An 18,972-nucleotide genomic window follows, 5' to 3' on the forward strand; every position below is an offset into this window, starting at 1 on the left:
ATTTTCAGAAAGGTAAGAGACAATTATTAAACCATTAAAGAGAGGTATTTTTAACAGTATTAACCATGCATTTCCACTACAACAGTGCTTTAAGGGGCACCCTTTCTCCGCCACTACCCACCCCTCACCTTGTCGGCACTACCACTCACTTGACTCTTGGTTGGATCACTGATATGGTACCAGTTAAAAATAGTTCTTGCCCAAAAGTATTACTTGAAACCACAAACAGAGGTTTGGCACCACAGAGGAAGGAAAGCAGAGCTGGAATGAGAGTCCCCCAGGGGCTGCAGCTGCAGGAGGTGCCGCCGGCACAGCCTAGCAAGGCCACTTAAGGAAGCATAACATACAGCCTTTGCGCTGCTTGCTCTGGGCTAAATGATCCTCCTCTGCAGGGTGGCTATTCCCTCTTAGACTTGATGTTACTCCTTCAGCTTCTTACTTGTCAAAAGTAGAAAAGTACTCAGAAGCTGCTCTTCTACCCTTTCTGTCAACTGGAAAGTATAGCTTGCCAACATAAAGATGAACTTTGTCTTCCATCTCCAGCTAACTATGCTATCATATGACTGCTTTCCAGTTCAGAGAGTTAGTCAAGCAAACACTCTCTTCTTCTGAAGTCCCTTTAAGTTCAGGGTAATACACAAACACCGGCTATAATTCTCTATTTTACAGCACAAACATCCAGTGTGCCAAGTTTATCGCTTATATCATATTGCATTTTAATGGGTATCTTGTGACCCGTCGAAGGAAGGAAGGAGGAAAAAATCCACAAGATACAGAGAATGGCCTCATTTTTGGTAGATACACAACCATAGTCTAGTTGCTTGTTTGCTCTCGTCATATGTAAACACATTTTCTGCATGCAAGTCTGTTTTTGTAGATGGGCAGTGGTCTTTGCTACTGTTCATTGTTTAAAAGGTTTTACAGGATCCGTGTATTTGCAAGATCTACTTGCAAGAATAAAAATTGCCTTCTTACAACAGTCACATATTGCACCCACCATATGCCTCACCAGTAGATGAGCTGTGGCAGTGCTACCTACAGACACTTCCCAAGCAGAAAGCCAACTCTCCCAGCTCTCTCTGTTCCTGCCCATTGCAAGAAGTAAAAAGCAAGAGCCAGACATCCATGTCAGGATGAGCTACAGATTTTCTCAGGCTTCTGGTCTCCCTGTGGCCAGCTGCACTAGGGCTTTTCCAGAGCAGTCCCACTCTTGTTCTTCCACTGGGCTCATTTACATACAAACAGCATCCTGATCTCCCCAGGATAATCTATATGTATAGAGAACACAGAACACTAACGCCCACCTTTATCACCTCTTACCATGTTAAAATGCTTGGAGAAGTCTTAATGCCTCTAGTAGTATTTCCAGGAGTACCTGACATCTTTCCTCCTCCTTGCCAGCTGCAGTAAACGCTCCTAGGTTTCACCTTCTTCAAAAATAACACCTTTTTTCCACCATTACAGACTCTGAAGATGCTTCACATGCCCACTAGCCTCCCACTCCATCTTCCCACTCAGCCTTACCATGGATCCATCCCAAACACCTACACCATCTTTCACATGCTTCATTCACAGCTACTAAATCAGGTAATAGCATGGTGAAGGCAGTTCTATAAAGCTTAAATATAAACTGTCCCATGAAACAATTTACATAAAGCATTATCCAGAGCAGAAGAAAATGTAGCAATATATGTATATAAGATGAAATGAACATTAAAGAACAGGAGAAGCAATAGAGAAAAACAACTCTGTTCCATCTGAGTGCTCCCTGGATAAGCAATGTTTCCTTCGTGCATGCAAATAGGAACTAGCTCATGTAATCAGACTGGAACAACATCTACATCAAGAAGAGCTGTCCAAAGCAACACACCGCCTGCAGAAACGGGCAAGTCTTGACCATACTGGTTTCCACACATAAGCCTGAGAATTAAATGCAAAAGTCTGAATTCACTTGTGAATAACTGTGATGGTTCCAGTCAATTACTACTCACTCTGAAGCCGTACCCCTTCTTCTTGGCTATAGTCAGTGTGAGTTCTAGGTTGACAAACATCCCTCCCAATTTTTTTCTTCCTTAATGATCAGAACCTCTATGAAGAATTACACTTCAGCTCCTCTAGCTGCTCACTACCAAGCAGGCGCGGAGGGTGTGCTGGAGCCTGCTGGTAACAGCGAGTAGCCTGTGGGGAACAGGAAGGCTCCTTCCCCCCCATCCTTACTAATTAGCTGTTCTGAACTATAGTTATAAACATAGGAAACATCCTTTTAAAATCTCTGGAGTTGAGGAAGCTGTGACCAGCCTCTTTAAATACAAATTCATAGCTACAAATTAACAGTCCAGCTTGCCCTCATCAAACCATGCTGCACAGCTGGACCCGCAGAAGCGGCAATGGTTGGAGAGCGTTCCCCAGTGTGCACCTAGCTGAGGGTGGGCCCACACTGACACATCAGCTCACTCGCTTTTTCGTGTGCAGGCTTCCATCATCCACTAGAAGCTGGCTCTTCTAAAAAAGGAATGCAGAGATGAACAAATTTCACTTATCCCATGGACAGTTGGGATCAACCTCAAGCAGATACCAACAATTTACACTTTTGAATGGATCACAAAGACAGGGAAGATGAAGCAAGTGGAACCCTGGGGATGCTGATCTACACATCTGGATCTTCCAAAACATGAAAAGCAAGTATTAATATATAAGTCGAGTTTAGTTTTTCATCATTTGGAAATGACAAAAAAATCCAAAGCCTAATATTTTACGAAGATTCTTGTTAAAAAGGTCTGTATGGAAGTATTAGACTGTTACCAAATTCATGTTGGATAGTTCTTTCCTGAAGGGGAGAAGTACATTACTAAGCCAGACTTTTGTTACTTTTGTTGGAAAATCGCATTTGAGAAACCACAAGGATCTTTATCCTTAATTAGGATTTATGTAATTTAAAATGCAAGTTCTGAGATCTTTTTTCCCAGCCAAAACTTAGAACTTTCAGCCAAAAAAGTTAGAAATACAGCAACTGTCAAGTCAGTACAAAGCAACAGAATTAATACACACACTTTTTTTTCTCTTAAGCTTTGTGTGAGCCATGATATTAATTTCTATTCTGCAGACACCTGGGTGTTTTTGAAGTCATGCACAGCTTATTTCCTCTTGACTGCTGTTATGCAAAGACATAATTATTAAACATTTATCTCACATGATGTTACATTAAAAGCCAATGCATTGAAAAATTGAAAATATGAATGTGAGCATATTATAAACACACAGTTTTTACGGATTAACCTGGAAAAAATGGAAGATATTGACAAAACACTGAACAACCCTAGATTTAAAAAAAACCTCTTTAAATACAGTGCTCTGCTTATGAGGTCTTGGAATATTCAACATATAACTAACAAACTCCATCCCCATGTTTAGAAAGGAGCCATATGTTCACTCTGCAAATGTCTGTGGCTGTTTGAAGATACACAGCTCCACATCAGAGATCGTTAGTGCACAGCAGGTGAAACTGAACTTGTGAACAATCATCAGTTATTTCGGTGCAAAGTCTGGCACGTTAGCGTGAATGACTTGGCAGGTTTAAGCTAACCCACCTAACCTTGCACTGGAAACAACACTTCTCCCTCGTTGCTCTATATGAACAACTACACTGGCTAACATCCCATGCCTTTGACACCACCCTCTTTAAACACCAGTTTATAGGTACAGGTCTTCATCGTCTCTTGCAATTAAGCCCTATGTCCGCAGGTTTAGTTTGTTTTAGTGAAGGTCCACAACACTCAAGAGATAATTAAGTGGTTAAAAGCATAATCTGCGATAGGGAGTTGATTTTTTGTTTGCTTCCTAGTTACTCTTTTACAAAATAGTAAAAACAAGTAATAGTGAGTGCTACATACGTATTTTGTCCCTTTCCTATATTGCACCAGCTTTCAAATAACATGCTTTCTAAGAGGCTAAAAACCACTGCTTTAACTTTTCTCCATCAGACAGTTAAGAAGTCTAGAAATAATCCACTAAGACAGTAAGCTGAATAACAGTTACAATTAGGTACCCAGTAGCGATTGTTTATTGATAGGCATCCTATTTGTCATTAAAGCTTTAAAACAACTAATAAAAAAAAGCAAATTAAAAAGCCACAATACTGCTGAAATTGCAAACCGTGACACCAGCACCCTATCTAGTCTGCTAAGGACCAATTCTTCATTCTTCAGAGAATAGAAATATGTTAAGAATTTAACATGACACAAAAGTTTATATGCTTTGGAACCTTAAGGCTAAACCCCAGATTTTTAGACTAGTGCAAAAAAGCATATTGGAATATCTTTTGATGACGTATAGCACAGATACCAGCTCAACTCAAAGTCTTTCCCATCAGCAAATCTCATAAAATCAGGAACCTCCTCAGCATTATAAGGACAGAGCAATCGTATCTGATCAAGTCTATTCACTAATTTTATGTCTATTTGTTCTCTTTCTGGTTTTGTTCATTAAATAAAAGCACTACTCATAGTTTAATTCATGGAAACCTTCTCTTCTTTCTATTCCAGTTATGAAATCTGGTATCTGTGGTTAGACACAACACTGTAGTTTGGCTAGTTTAGTTTGTGTAAGGCCTTCTTTCCCTTCTCACACTAATTAACACATTCTCAATTTAATTCACATTTTTCATCTCCAGCTGGTAAGATTTCTTTAAAGTGAGAATTTGCAGTGTGAGCTGAAAGCGCTATCAACATATTCAATGAAATGAGCTAAAGGTTTCAAGATTTCAAATGCAGAGCACAAAATGCCTTCTACTAACATTTTAGAAACTTCAGTAGCAAAGCATTGGTATGATTTAAAGAAAATTAACTTTTCTGCTGCTAGTCCGTTCTCACACCAGCTGTGCTGCTGTGTTCCATTACCGCTACAGAAATCAATGCAGCGCTAGGAGAATTCAAGTAGTAGTCAAGTGGTTAATCAAAATGCAGCCCAGGGGACCACTAACAGCCCCCTTCAGCATTACTAACACAGCACTGCAGTGGAAAATATTCACGTGTGGTCTTCTGCACAGTCATTACGCTGCGCTGCAACGGCGGGGCTTGAAAACACACAATTCTCCCCAGCTCCACGCTACTGCCTTTGCGGGAGGCAAATGGACAGCAAAATGGGAAAAAGTGCTTGGTATTACATACAGTGTGGAAAAAGAATACAATGGATAAGGCACAATAAATATGAGTCAAAGCAAAGCACTACCCTGAGAAAGCTGTAGTCTTGGCTATTAGAACCATCGCAGCCCACATCCTATTACATCCAGCACACACTGACATTCTGTGGGGACATCTAGTTTGTTTTTTAAGGCATGACCATAATGAACATTGTACGTACGATGTTAACTGGAGAAAAGCCTACTGTAGTCCTCTTAAGACAGGAGGACAGCTTTGGAAATTCAAAATAATATGCAATATCTCAGCTTTTTTTAACCTAGTTTGTCTCTGCAAGTACAGAACTATGGGGTGGACTACAGTTGCAGAGTGTTAAAACTAACAAGGCGGTTACACGTTAAACAAATTTCATCAGAAATACAGCCATGGAAATGAATCAACTGATCATGAAGTTACCCAAGTCTTCCTCCCCACCTACAGGGCTTCAGGGTGTCAGCCCGGAGTCTTTAGGAAGAAGGACATGGAAATACCACAACAAAGGTCCTTCTCACCATAGTAACGTTTAAAAAAAAAAAAGCCTGCTCGCAGCATTGCCAAAGCAGACTTGTCAGCCTGCCTTGCTACATATTCACGAAGGATGCCAGATACCTGACAGGCATCCAAGCCATCATGTCTTAGATGACAAGTAAATACCGAAGTCTGCATCCTAATGAGTGACTTTAAAGATGTTAATGCTAAAGTTGTTAAAAGAGAACTCAACAGCCAACACAGCAGAACAAGTTAACACGTAAGGCAGAAAAGCTACGGAAACTTTGAACAGATACACCAAAAATATTCTCCCTGAGTGGCGCTACATACAGCAACCCGATACTTAAATGTTCTTAGTCTTAGAAACTGAGTTCTCCACGTACCAGCTACGAACAAGGGGGGTGCGGAGGAGGATTTGATGCGAACCTTCACTTGCTCATTTTTATGGGATCAAAGACACACAATTAAAATCCCTAGAAGTGACATTTTTCAAGGCAATAGAACATTTTGTAAACAACCAGTCTGGCACAGTTTTTGGTGCAATTATACTATCTGAGGTGTTAAGATGGTTACACTTATCAAAAATATAGCTTTTCACTGAATAAGTGCAGTAGAGTGATGACAACGGCCTCAAAGCACCTTGGCTTTTGCTTTAAATCAACATTTTTATTTTTAAAAAAATGTTTTGCAACATGCATATTCAGAATACCACTATTATTTAGTGGAGTTTTAAAGCCTGAGGAATTGAAACAGTTTCCTTTAGCTTGCTTAAATCAAGTTTTTTCCTATAGCTGCCAGAAGAACACAGCAAGAGTTCACAATTTAGGAAAAGAAAAACAAAAACCAAAACAAAGCCCAAATCAAACCCAACCCACAGCACACAAACCCCACACCCCCTGCTTACCAAAAAAAAAAAAAAAAAAAAATCACACAAAGAAAACAGAGGACTGATTCTTTGATCATGTTTGTGCAAGCAGATTGCCCTATCCGATGAAATATGCTCAGTCCAATACAAAAATCAAGGATTTCTTTCATAGATATCTTAGAAAGCACATCTGTTAAAAGCTAAGCTGCCTAAACCAAACTGATCTTGTGCCCGTCACATGGAACCAAGGATGCAGCTACAACAGAAGCAGCCATGTAGACAAGCTCTGCTTGAAAGTGCCATAGTTTCACATTTCCCCATTTCTATTTAATCATCTCCAAAACAGCAACTTTAAATTTACCTAGGGTGTTATTTGTGGCAGTGGCTCAAAGCTTCCTGTTCTAAAGGCTGATGAAAACTCTTATCTGCTGGGCATCCAAGGTTTAGATTAATACTTTCTTGTGTGTATGGGAATACATTACTTCCCACAAATGCAGAAAGAATGGCTACCAAATATCTTAAAAGCTTTTCAGCTACAACTTGGATAAATAAAAACAGAAGAGAGAGAGAGAAGGAAAGAACGCTTTATTGGTTCTGAAACCAGTCAGCTGAAGCCTTTATTAACAATTCACTCTTTCATAAAGAAAATGGAAGTTCTGAAAAAGCAGTTGAAAATTGTCGGTATCAAAACAACCAGATTGTTTGATGGTTTTGAAGAGGGAAGAAGAAAAAGGAACGTATGCTTACGGTTTTAAACATGGATCTAAAGGGGGGAAAAAAAAGTAACATCTAACCTCCCACTTAAATTACCCAAGATGCTCCACGGTTTTACTTTTTAACATACTCTATGCAGCCTCACCCTCTAGCAGAGGTGCCATCCTCAGCTCCTTTGGGATTAGGATTAAAGATATTTGTGATACTAAGAGCTCATGCACTATTATCCTTTCCCACAACCCAAAAGAGAAGAGAAGCTGTTTTGGTCCTGAGCTTCCCTCAGTGAAAGATTCTGCAAAACTAACTTCAGAAGAAAAAAAACAGGTGTAGCATCACGTTACAAACACTAAACCTAAATGCAATAAGGATATGAATACATAGTACAGCCTACATATAAATTAACAATGCTAGTTGTCTGAGAGCCTGAAAAGGAACAGAGAGATTTCTGGTCTTTAAATGGGAACTCAAATCAAATAAAAGCTTGAGTTCACCTAATTCAGAGACAGCTGAGTTACAGTCCTTGCTAAATCCTCAACATTTCCTCCTACCAACTGTTATCACCTTCTTATTACGAACAAGCATAATCCAGATGGATTTTCTTCAGATCCTTTTATCTGCCAAAAACTACACACCACCACAGAGCGATATTTTCCATTGCGGATTTCACCACTGCCGCCTCAAGTTCTACACCCTACTCGACAGCCAGAGGTGGAACAACTTAAAAAAGAAAAAAAAAAAAGCCACTTTTCTCTAATTCTCACCAAATAAAGAGCATAACCGATAAAGACATGATGAAGTGAAAGTGATGAATAATTTCATTTCCAAACAGCCCCGAAAATTTAAACACTGAGTCATATTCTTAAGATGTTTGCATGTCTGCCCAAAGTACAATTATAAATCTTGGTCAAAGACTGTGTTTTACTTATGCTAGGTAATCTCCAAATACCAGCGTATGTCAGGTTTCAGTATGGTAATGAAGAGGCTACTGAAAGAAAAAAAAAAATCAAGTAATACCTATAACATAAATTGCTTGTTCAGGCTACAGCGGCCAAAGCACAGGCTAAAAATTGATCAAAACTGCGTTTAGGAAGCCACACACATTTCTATGAGGCTGTTACAAGGTATAAATAGCCGCGATGGCTACTGTTTGGCCAGAGATTACTCAACTTCTGGCTGTAATAATAACCCTAAAATAAAGATAGGTATTTTTTCTAAACTGCTAAACAGTTTGATTATTTGCCATGCCAGTGCCTCCTTTTTCCTTTGCTGACAGGCTCGTTTGGAGAGGGTATTGCTCATTCCTTCATGAAGTAATTTATAATGGAGTATCTCAGCATAATACGCCAGGTTATAACACCTCCCGGTCCAACACTTATCTAGACCTCCCCAGACTTCGTGGCTCATATTGCCTAACGCTTTCCACAGCCAAGACTACATTCTGTTTTTTTGAACACTGTTTAAAAAAAAAAAAAAAAAAGTCTTTGACAGCCAGGTACCTCTCTAATGGTTTTTCTTTTCCTCAAGAAACTGTCCTACTTCAACTTTCTGCTACTGGTACTATCATTTATTCATCACCAGGAAAACCAAGAGAAGTTGCTGATATAAGTTTTATAAGCCGTTTGACTAGAAACAGTAGTTAGTCATTTTAAAAGGAGCTACAAAACTCACTATTATTAGGTCTTTTCTCATCCATACGGTTCAGAGGACATTTTTCATCTGCTTTTACACCTGTAAGGCTGCAAAAGCCGTGTATTCCTTTGTTAACACTGCCATCGAGCTACAGGCAACTGCTTCCCACCAGCACAGAGCAGTTCTGTTCTTTAGGGGAACATGAACTACATAAATTCATTTGCCCAGGTAGCTGCCATGACCATTTTTAAAGTCTATTTTAAAGAATATTAAAAATATCAAAAAGTACGCAGAAGATTGGGGTTTTTTCTTCATTAGAAGGAAGAATGATAGATTCTGTTGCAATATCAAGGGACTGTGGTAACAAGGTAGTTTTAGCTCAAATATCATGCATTAGAAGAAGTAACCTTGCAAGTTTATTAACTATAAGTAAGAACTTTCCTGGACCACCAGACATTTTGCCATCAAGACGTATACTGGGCAAAAATTAAACGCCCTCTGACCTCAGTTCATTGAGAAATGTCAGCATTTTAAACAAATTGCTTTTTCAACCACTTTGCAACTGACAACCATTTCTCATCATACATTCTCTTCATTGTTATCTGGATTACTCAGTCACATTCAAACTGGTACCTGAGCTAAGCTAAAAGCAACGTATATGTGAACTGAAAAAGACATCCGTACAGTCTAATGCTATAAATATTCCCCCTTTTTATACTATTATTCTAGTTGTCCATACAGAAAAGGTGGACAGGAGTGGAAGCTTCTTTAAAAAAATCCCTATCTGGTCCAATTGCCAGTGTCCTTAATCTCAAAGAAAACGTTTTTTCAGTGCATGAATCTGAGTCATGGTCACATACCAGGTGTGTTTATTAAAGTCAAATAAAACCGTAACCTGGACTGATTTCAATAGCCTGACCCTGGAACTAAACCAGGATTCTTGCATTATCATGATCCACCTCTAGCATATGGACACTGTTCTTGGGACTGCTTTCTGAATACAGCAACATACCTAATAAAAGAAAATTCCACTTGCAGAGAGGCTTTGGGAGGAGAAATGTTGACTAATCATCATAATCTCTGTTCTTCCTAGTTTGTACACAAAAGAACACTTTTGTTCCCCAAGTGTTACTAATACTTAAAATACACAAGGAAGAAAAGCCCATAGCACATTCAGATTGACACATCTAGCCTGCCACGACAGACGGTTTTAAATTACAAGATAAATACTGTTTTGCTCCTAAGTTTGTGTCCAGTCATAATCAGCAATGAGGACAATATTTACAATATAATCACCTTCCTCTCATTCTATTATGTCTTATTTTATCACTTGCATCTACTCAGGTAGTATATAACACACAGTAAAATTTACACAAGGTCAGTGGGGACAAAATGCAGATTTCAGGATGATGAGTGACTCTACTATTTACTACCAAGGTTTAGAAGCAGTGTCAATAGATGCTAAGGCGCAGCTTAAGCCTACATGAAGCTTCATTTATTTCAGAAAGGCTTTCCATAGGTAAAGGGACATGGTTACACAGATTATAGAATCAGGTCTCAGTGTATTGTGATAGCTCAATCCAAAAACAATAAATGCATGAAGTAGCTCCACTGGAAGCAGGACTCTTCCAGGAAAGTCTGCTAATGACACTGCACTGTTCCACTGATGAACGAGGCTATAAAATGCTTAATTTACTTCAGAGTTTTAAGCAGCAACTCTGAGGCAAAAGAGATTTTAAAAAAAATAAAAATAAATTCATTAAGTCTTTAAGCAACATTACTAAAAATATTAAACGTGATGTTGTTAGGATGCTCCATAAATACTACCGTTTTCCAGACAGAAAAAGTGAAATTACTAATAGCTAACATGAATTTGTATAAAGTCAACATTAAAATATTACAGCTGGTAGAGAAACAGTAATCCTAACATGTCTAACATGTTTGCTTTCTGTGATCACTTCATAGCGTAACAGCTGAATAAACTATTGTAAAGAAAACAATGGAAGTATCATGTATAGTTGTATACATCCATGTTTCAGCTCCAGTAAAATGACAAACAGTTGAGTGACAAAATGCCCTCTCTACAACAATTTTCAGATTATCTCAATTGCTCTAGCACAATAAAAAAGGATGCTGTTGAAATATTACAGACAAAACCAACACTGTAGCTGGTATTGTAATCACCGTATTTACTCACCTACCTTATTTTCTGAACAATTCCTTCCTAACAGAGAAGATACTTATGATTTTACTGGAATCACATGGCTTCCAGTTTGCTACTGTCAGGAAACGCTTATATTATGATTTTACTGGAATCACGCGGCTTCCAGTTTGCTACTGTCAGGAAACTGCTACGAAGGCAGAAGTAGAAACAAGTTTTTCGCCTCTCTTTGGCTGCCTCTGATCAGATGAATTTCCACTGATTGCTTCAAATGGAGGAATAGCGAGTACTTTAACACAAGGGTTAGCTTCAGGCTCTACTTTACCCATTGGTACTATCCAGCCTGGAGATACCTGAACAGTCACGTTAACCAAACAGGCACCAGAACAATACGTTCATCAAACCTTAGGAAATGGTTTCCTAAAGGTTTTTCTGTTGTTGCTGTTGAATATAGTTGCTTCAGATATTTTAAACTTAGTGTACCAATAGTCAAAGGTAAAAAAAATGAAGCCCTAATAAGGGCAGACTAAAGGCAGCAAAAAGCTATGTAGACACCACAAACTGAAAACTCCTACCAAGCTCCTTAAACATTGCTTGTGAGTACTAAAATTGTGACTCTAGCAAACTCCAAGAATAACAAACAAAATTCAATTCACCCTAAGAACTGATGAGGGATGTTTCCTGGTCAGATAAGAACAATGATCCTTTGCCTACAAATGTATAACCAATAACACGAGTATGCTTCTTCCAATTATCTGCAAATCTATTGAAATAACAGAATCAAGTTGCTCTTTTGTCCAGCTACAAAAAGAAAATACACAGGGATGTTTTTCATTTTATATATAGCCCAGAAACTGTAACAATAGTGTACTAGCTCACTTTCCATCAAAGTGGAAGATCTTCCAACAAAGACCTTGTGTTGTATTCCTTGTGGTAGCAACATGGCTCATCCTATTAGCAGTCTGCAGGTGCTATACATCTTCAGTTACTTGCTTCTAGTCTGCCTTCAGTTTAACTAAGACAAGAGATACAGGGGGGGAAAAAAGGGTACCACAAGGCAAGCAGCAGCAAACCCCACGTGCAAAGAGCTGCTGTAAGTGCCTATAAGCATATTTTTACTTTGTGGCAAGAGACACACAAAGGTCTGTCTCACCAAGAGATAATACATCTTTAATGTCCTGGTACAGACAAATGCAGTGAGGACAGAGCAGCTGGTACATGGTACTCAGGTAATCACGTGGACATTTGCTCTCCCAGACTTCCTTTCAGTGGCGTTACCCTGCCAAAGGTAGCACCTCCTCCTCTGTTTTCACAAATTTAAGAGGGTAACACCCTCTCAACAGAAGTATTTATTTTTACAGAAAACCCAAGCACAGGCGAGACTCAGGAGCACAGCTATCAACCTATTTACCAAGTTGCCCTAACTCTTCTGCTCTTTTTGGGACTGCAAAGATCATTAGCAGGTCAGACTCAGAATTTCCTATGGGTCATGACAGCCAGTATCTGTTTAGACTTGGTGGCAGGGCACTAGACGAGGCAGTATAAACGACAGGATTTATTCAGTGTACCAACCACATTAACAGCTGGGAACACCAAAGGAACAGAGAGGTGGAGGTGAAGAGGCCAGCAAGGCCTTCTAGCACGTAGGATTACTCAAATGCTTTGAGAAGTTGTAAGGGTAGCAAACAGTCCATTCACTGAAGACAAAATTAATGACTTCAAATGACATTTTAAAACATATTTGTCATATACCTTATTTAAGCTAAGGTAGACCATCTCTGCATGTCAAATCATAAGAGCTGTTATGCAGAGTAGGGAAGGACATTTTTACATAAGAACCAGCAAAAATAGAATAAGTGCTTTCTTTCAATTAATAACCAATAAAGTGCATATGGTTGAAACGCAGAGCAGATTCATACCAATCCATGCAATTTGGCTTAGAGAGAAGTTGTCTACTCAGTTTCTTCTTTCCAAAGTGCAACCATATAAAGTATGAAATATCTATTATGAACAAGGTAGACTATACTCCCTTGGCAGAGAATTCAATGTTCTTCAATATGCTCAAGTTACCATAGAAGAAAGTCTTCTTCTGAGCTTCTGAAAGACCACTGGAAGATTGCCATTGATACAGGCCAGACTTCGAATTTTATTTTCTACGACATTACAAATATCTAACACTGAAAAGTCATGTTACGGCCAAGAGAGAAAAATACTGATTAAACTGCCCATAAATATTTTAAACAATTGCCATACCCACCTGCTACATTAAGCTTTTCGACTGCCCCTAAGCTGGGAGCAGGAGTGGTAGTATTGTTGGTAGAGTTTGCTCCTGTTCCATTAAGTACAAGATTTTCCACCTTGGACTCTAGCTTCCCAATGCGCTGCAAGATATTATCCAACAAGACAGCAAGTGTCTTCTTCAAATCTACAAATGAAAATGAAAAGTTAAATTGTTTAATAATGCAATGCACACTGTCAGACAGAACCGAAAATAGATACAAGAATGAGACTGGAATATGTATAGACACTTTCTCAGTGCAAATCTGTTTCATTAGAAGTTCATAGAATCATAGAACGGTTTGGGTTGGAAGGGATCTTAAAGATCATCTAGTTCCAACCCCCCTGCCATGGGCAGGGACACCTCCCACCAGCCCGGGTTGCTCAAAGCCCTGTCCAACCTGGCCTTGAACACCTCCAGGGATGGGGCAGCCACAACTTCCCTGGGCAATTTGTTCCAGTGCCTCAACACCCTCAGAGTGAAAAATTTCTTCCTAATATCTAATCTAAATCTACCTTCTTCCAGTTTGAAGCCACTACCCTTCGTCCTATCACTACATGCCCTTGTAAAAAGTCCCACTCCAGATTTCTTTTGGCACCCTTCAGATACTGGAAAGCTGTTTCATGCACTTCCATGCACTAATGTTCCTTATTTTGTTCAGCCTCAGATACAAGTTGCCCTGGACATGGAACTTGTCTTCCCATCTATTTTATAAAGCGCAGTGCAACTCATATACATACCCTATATTCAAGGTGAAGCACATGCCTTTATGGGTACACACAGGAACAAAAAAATGCATGCTTTGTAATAGCTCAAGTAATAAGAAGTTGCATAAATAATAATGAATCTAAACCTAAATCCATATTTAAGTATTATCAGAGGAACAGTCTGCTCAGTCACCTGGAAACAAAAATCCCCTTCCCAAAAGAAGGGATAGCTTTGAGCCAGTACAAAAACCTTCTCCTACACCTCCTCCACCACAATTAGGTTCTACACTGGCAAAAAAAAAAAAAAAAAAAAAAGTTTCTTTTCTTTAGTCTGTTGGTGATTGCCTCTGCCTATTTGGTCTGACACAGCACTTCCTTCACGTGGAAAGCAACACAGAGTAACGGAGTTTGCGTATCAAATGACAACCCAGAAAGAATACTCTGATATTTTTTTCTTTCCCTTTTCTTTTGTTCAGATTTCTTGAAGTAACATAGACAGTCGGGCAAGCTAAAAGAACTGTGGGCAAGAGGGGAAAAGTAGACCACTATCAGACTAAACTGTATAATTATAGTGGTAACAAGCCAAAGAAGATGAAAGAAAGTATTGTTCTTTGTTCATCCTTGTCCCAGGATTAAAGAATTTGCTATGATGAATTTACATTATTATCCAATTTAATTACATAAAATAATTACATGTGCATATGTATAACACATTTTCTGCTTTCCACAACTTTAGAATCAAATAACTTTCTGATCTGTAATAGAAAATTTCTTCATACATCTGAAGAGATTCCTCTGCCCCAACATCAGTTGTATTTTTGCCACACTTATTTCGCGTTCCCTTTATTTTTTTTCCATGACTAGCCCAATTCTTGTGCAAATGAGAGATTAAATAAGAAAAGGCTATTGCTTTTAGAAAGCTTCTGATTCTTTTTCCAAATAAAAGGAGAATTATATTTATTCCATGGAGCCATAAAGTAGATCTTTTTCTTTATAACTGTGTGTTTTCCTTTGTCCTTTAAAGATCAGAAGATGGAATCTTAAGCACTAATGATCTGGACTATCTTAAAAAGGGTCCAGCAGTCACTTAATGGTATAGTGTGCAGAAGAAAAGGAAAGAGAGGAAGAGTGGAACAGGGATTTAACATGAACAAAAACATGGTACAGAAGGAGGAAAAAAATATAGGGAAAAAAGGTAGTAAAAAAAAGAAAATCGGGGAAACAATGAAGAAGAAACACAGCATACATAAAGGCATACAAAGAGCATAAAGAGAAAGATGGCAAAACATTGTAATTTTTTAGCAGTGGTACCAAAACACTGATATGAGAGACTGCTCACCAAAACAGGAAAAGCAATTGGAGGCTAGTTTGAGAAGGGGAGGGCAGAAGCTCAGATTCATAATAATTTTTGTAAAACAACTGTTTACTGCTATAAAAATCTAATACTATGTATATTTGGACTACAACTTTTAAAAGGAAAGTGTTTGATCTGCCTGACAGGTCAATATATGGTAAAAAGAAAAAATGAGCAAGCTGTGCAATCACAATTAAGGAATGATTGAAAACCTTTTGGGTGGGTAAAAGCAGTCAAATCAAGCAAACTTAAAACTTATTCTTGAACATGGAAATCATGACTGTGCATGCTAATAGCAATCGAAGGATAAGACTAAAATAAATAAAAAGGCGAAATAGCAAGGGCTTTAATTTTCATAGAACAGTGAACCAATTTCTACCCATTATCATTAACATTAATTATTAATGCATTTATTCCTGAACTGATAATCTGATAATTTGCTGTCAACAAATCATTTAGTATGCCAAACTGGACAAACTAACTTAGTTATTAAGTAATTATTATCTTACTTAATTTCATAAAGTATTATTTAATATGGTGTTATTCACTCACCATAGCACCATTCACTCTAATATTCTAAAAAATATATAGCATTCTTTCGCATCTTTCCAAACTCCATAATTGAAAACACCCGTCCAAACTTGTCCCTAAACTTCAAATTCTTCTTAGCCAGGGAACTTGAAATTTCTAAACAAAGCTTAGCTTTACCTCCACAGAAGCGTTATGAAGTTATTCCACCCACTTTCAAATGCAATTTAACTTCTCCTGGGGAACCTGACCACTGTTTGGCTGCAAGTCAACTTACTCCTCAGCAGGATTTGGGACAGGAAATGAAGGCCACCAGCAACAAGCTGCAGGGGGAACTTACCTTATGGATATTCTGTACCCTCAGACCTAGTTAGGGCACAGATCAATGCAGTAATCCTTCAGTTTCTTGAGACATATTGGTTTTGTTTGGTTTTTGGATTTTTGTTTGTTTGGGGTTTTTTTCTTCTTTAATTCACCTACCATCAAGCACCCTTACAAGATAATGGGACACTGATGATGGCTTTATAGCAGGTAGGGTTTTGTTTTAAGCCTACGCACACAATTCTCTAGGGACCTCTACGTGCTTGGAGGTCTTCAAACTAAATATTGATGTAGTACCAATCTATTTAGCTTGTTTTGCTTTGTACGATTACCATACCTGTATAGCCCAACATGCAGTCACAAATCAGCAGAAGTTATAAAACAAGGATGTGTGCTGGTTTTGGCTGGGATAGAGTTAATTTTCTTCATAGTAGCTAGTATGGAGCTATGTTTTGGACCTGTGCTGAAAATTGTGTGGGTAACACAGGCATGTTTTCGGTACTGCTGAGCAGTGCTGACGCAGAGCGAAGGCCGCCTCTGCTCCTCACCCACCAGCGAGCAGGCTGGGGGCCCCCAAGATGTTGGGAGGGAACACAACCGGGACAGCTGACCCCAACTGACCAAAGGGATACCCCATACCATATGACATCATGCTCAGTATATGAAGCTGGGGGAAGAAGGAGGAAGGGGGGAATGTTTGGAGTTATGGTGTTTGTCTTTCCGAGTAACTGTGTGTGATGGAGCCCTGCTTTCCTGGGGATGGCTGAACGCCTGCCTGCCCATGGGAAGCTGTGAATGAGTTCCTTGTTTTGCTTTGCTTGCATGCACAGCTTTTGCTTCACCTGTTCGACTGTCTTTATCTCAACCCACGAGTTTTCTCATTTTTACTGTTCTGATTCTCTCCCCCATCCCACCAGCGGAGTGAGCAAGTGGCTGTGTGGTGCTTAGGCGGTGGCTGGGGTTAAACCCCAACAGGACTGCTTGTTATTTAAGCAACAAAGCAATATGATTGTGAGCTATGTTTGGGATGATAATCTCAGGCTTACGGGCAAGCACCTTCACACGAACAAAAAACCTATTTTTTTAGAGGAAAAAAGGGATAACAGAAACAAGACATGGAGAGAACCTCCCAGCAGGATATTTTCATCACATGCACCAAAAAGTAAAGAGTATTAAAAGAAAACTAGAGAAAAAGGTCCAGCCATTGTCTGTTGCATCATAGTCTTTATTCTTTGTTTAAACCTACAAAAGACATCTATCCAATTTCTTCAGAGCTGAAAATTAAGGCAACTATAAAAGAAAACAAATCTAGATGACTAATTAGCCACTAACTTTCCAGATAGCCTGAAAGTACATAGGTAAGTAGGAAAGAAAGTGAGTTTAAAAAATGCTAAACAAGGCACATGATGTGATCTTATCAGACTGAAAAGGGGCCACACCTAACCTGAAATAGGATTGTATTTTGATTTTCGTAATATTTTCTTGCAATATGCTTCATTCTTTTCTGCATGTTCTCTCTCACACATGCACACAAACTTAACTCTCACGTACAAGATGGAAGAGAGTAAGCAAGAGAGTAACCATTAAAACTTACTGCTGAATAAAGCACTGAAACTCACGAAGAGAGTCCTCTACCCTGAGGCAAATATGATCTATTTAAGCTTATTTAAGCTTATGCCAGATACATAAACTTAAACATTAAGTAAATTGACTGAACAAAGAAGTTAAATGGGAAAGAAGAAGATCTAAATGTAGCAGGTCTCCACTTTATCAGTAGGGCAAGTTCTTCTTTCAAAAGGAATTTCTTACTTAGATCACTGACATGCAAACCGAAAAGCCTCCCAAATTTCTCAAAAACAGCAAATAACATTTTGTTAAATGAAGTGCTAACAAATAACCTGAGGCATACCAGTTACAGCTACTAGACAGATGTACTAAAAATTAGTAGACAACTTCATTTCCAAGTGACTGGGAATGTAAAATTTATCCCATCTCATACTTGGAAGTGAACGCTGTTTTCTCCATCTATGCAGAAAATCCACGGTGCAAAGCATTGTCAATTGAGCAGCGCTATGAAGTAAAATGTTTGGACAACTCAGAAAAAAACTTAATCAGATTACCATATAATCTAGAGCACACACTTACCATATGCTGTCACTGTCCCAACATAAGGCCCATCAACCACATTTTTATTTTCTTCGGCTAATGCTTTGATGTATCTTTTGCTGAGATCCAAAATTTGCTCACGCAGGACTGTACTGCTTTCATGTTGTGTTTGCTGCTGAATAGTGAAATGCAGAAGCATCATTCCCCAAATGAAACCAAAAGTCACCAAGAAAAAGCCGAGTTTCTGAGAGGAAAGCTTCCATGGAGAGAATGCCATGATTCCCAACAGCTTCACACAGTTACTACACAAGGTTCCTAAAGCATGAAGCCAAACAGCAAGTCCATGGTCCAGGTACACAAATATCACAGAGCAGGACTCAGTCTTATTCCAACTCCTTAGTCAACGTATATCCGTATTTCAGATCCATCCTGTTGCAAGAGGAAAGAAAAGCAGCATAGTTACCACAAGATATTAGGTTTTACTAACTATACTAGGTCTTTGCTCTAACCGGTACAGAACAGGAGTAGACAATACGCTTTCTTTGTAAATGTTTAATTTGTATGTATCAACATTGTACTGTACTAGCCAGAGAACAAAGAAGCTGAGAAAAGCACTGGAAAGAGAACAAAGAGGGTGCGATGTGCC

At 38.9% G+C, this 18,972-nt stretch overlaps 1 protein-coding gene across 1 annotated transcript in view; it reads right to left on the reverse strand.

Annotated features, from left to right (window-relative positions):
• MGAT5 (mannosyl (alpha-1,6-)-glycoprotein beta-1,6-N-acetyl-glucosaminyltransferase) overlaps positions 1 to 18,603 on the reverse strand; it is a 78,696-nt gene extending 60,093 nt beyond the window's left edge. The window contains exons 1-2 of the mRNA XM_009895859.1: positions 18,366 to 18,603; positions 13,290 to 13,457 (exon numbers count right to left, since the gene is read on the reverse strand). Coding sequence (XP_009894161.1) covers positions 13,290 to 13,457; positions 18,366 to 18,603 — 406 coding nt within the window. The remainder of the gene's footprint in view (positions 1 to 13,289; positions 13,458 to 18,365) is intronic.
• Positions 18,604 to 18,972: the final 369 nt, after the last annotated feature.

This window comes from Charadrius vociferus, unplaced genomic scaffold (assembly GCF_000708025.1).
Source record: "Charadrius vociferus isolate BGI_N301 unplaced genomic scaffold, ASM70802v2 scaffold862, whole genome shotgun sequence".
NCBI classification, from domain to species: domain Eukaryota; kingdom Metazoa; phylum Chordata; class Aves; order Charadriiformes; family Charadriidae; genus Charadrius; species Charadrius vociferus.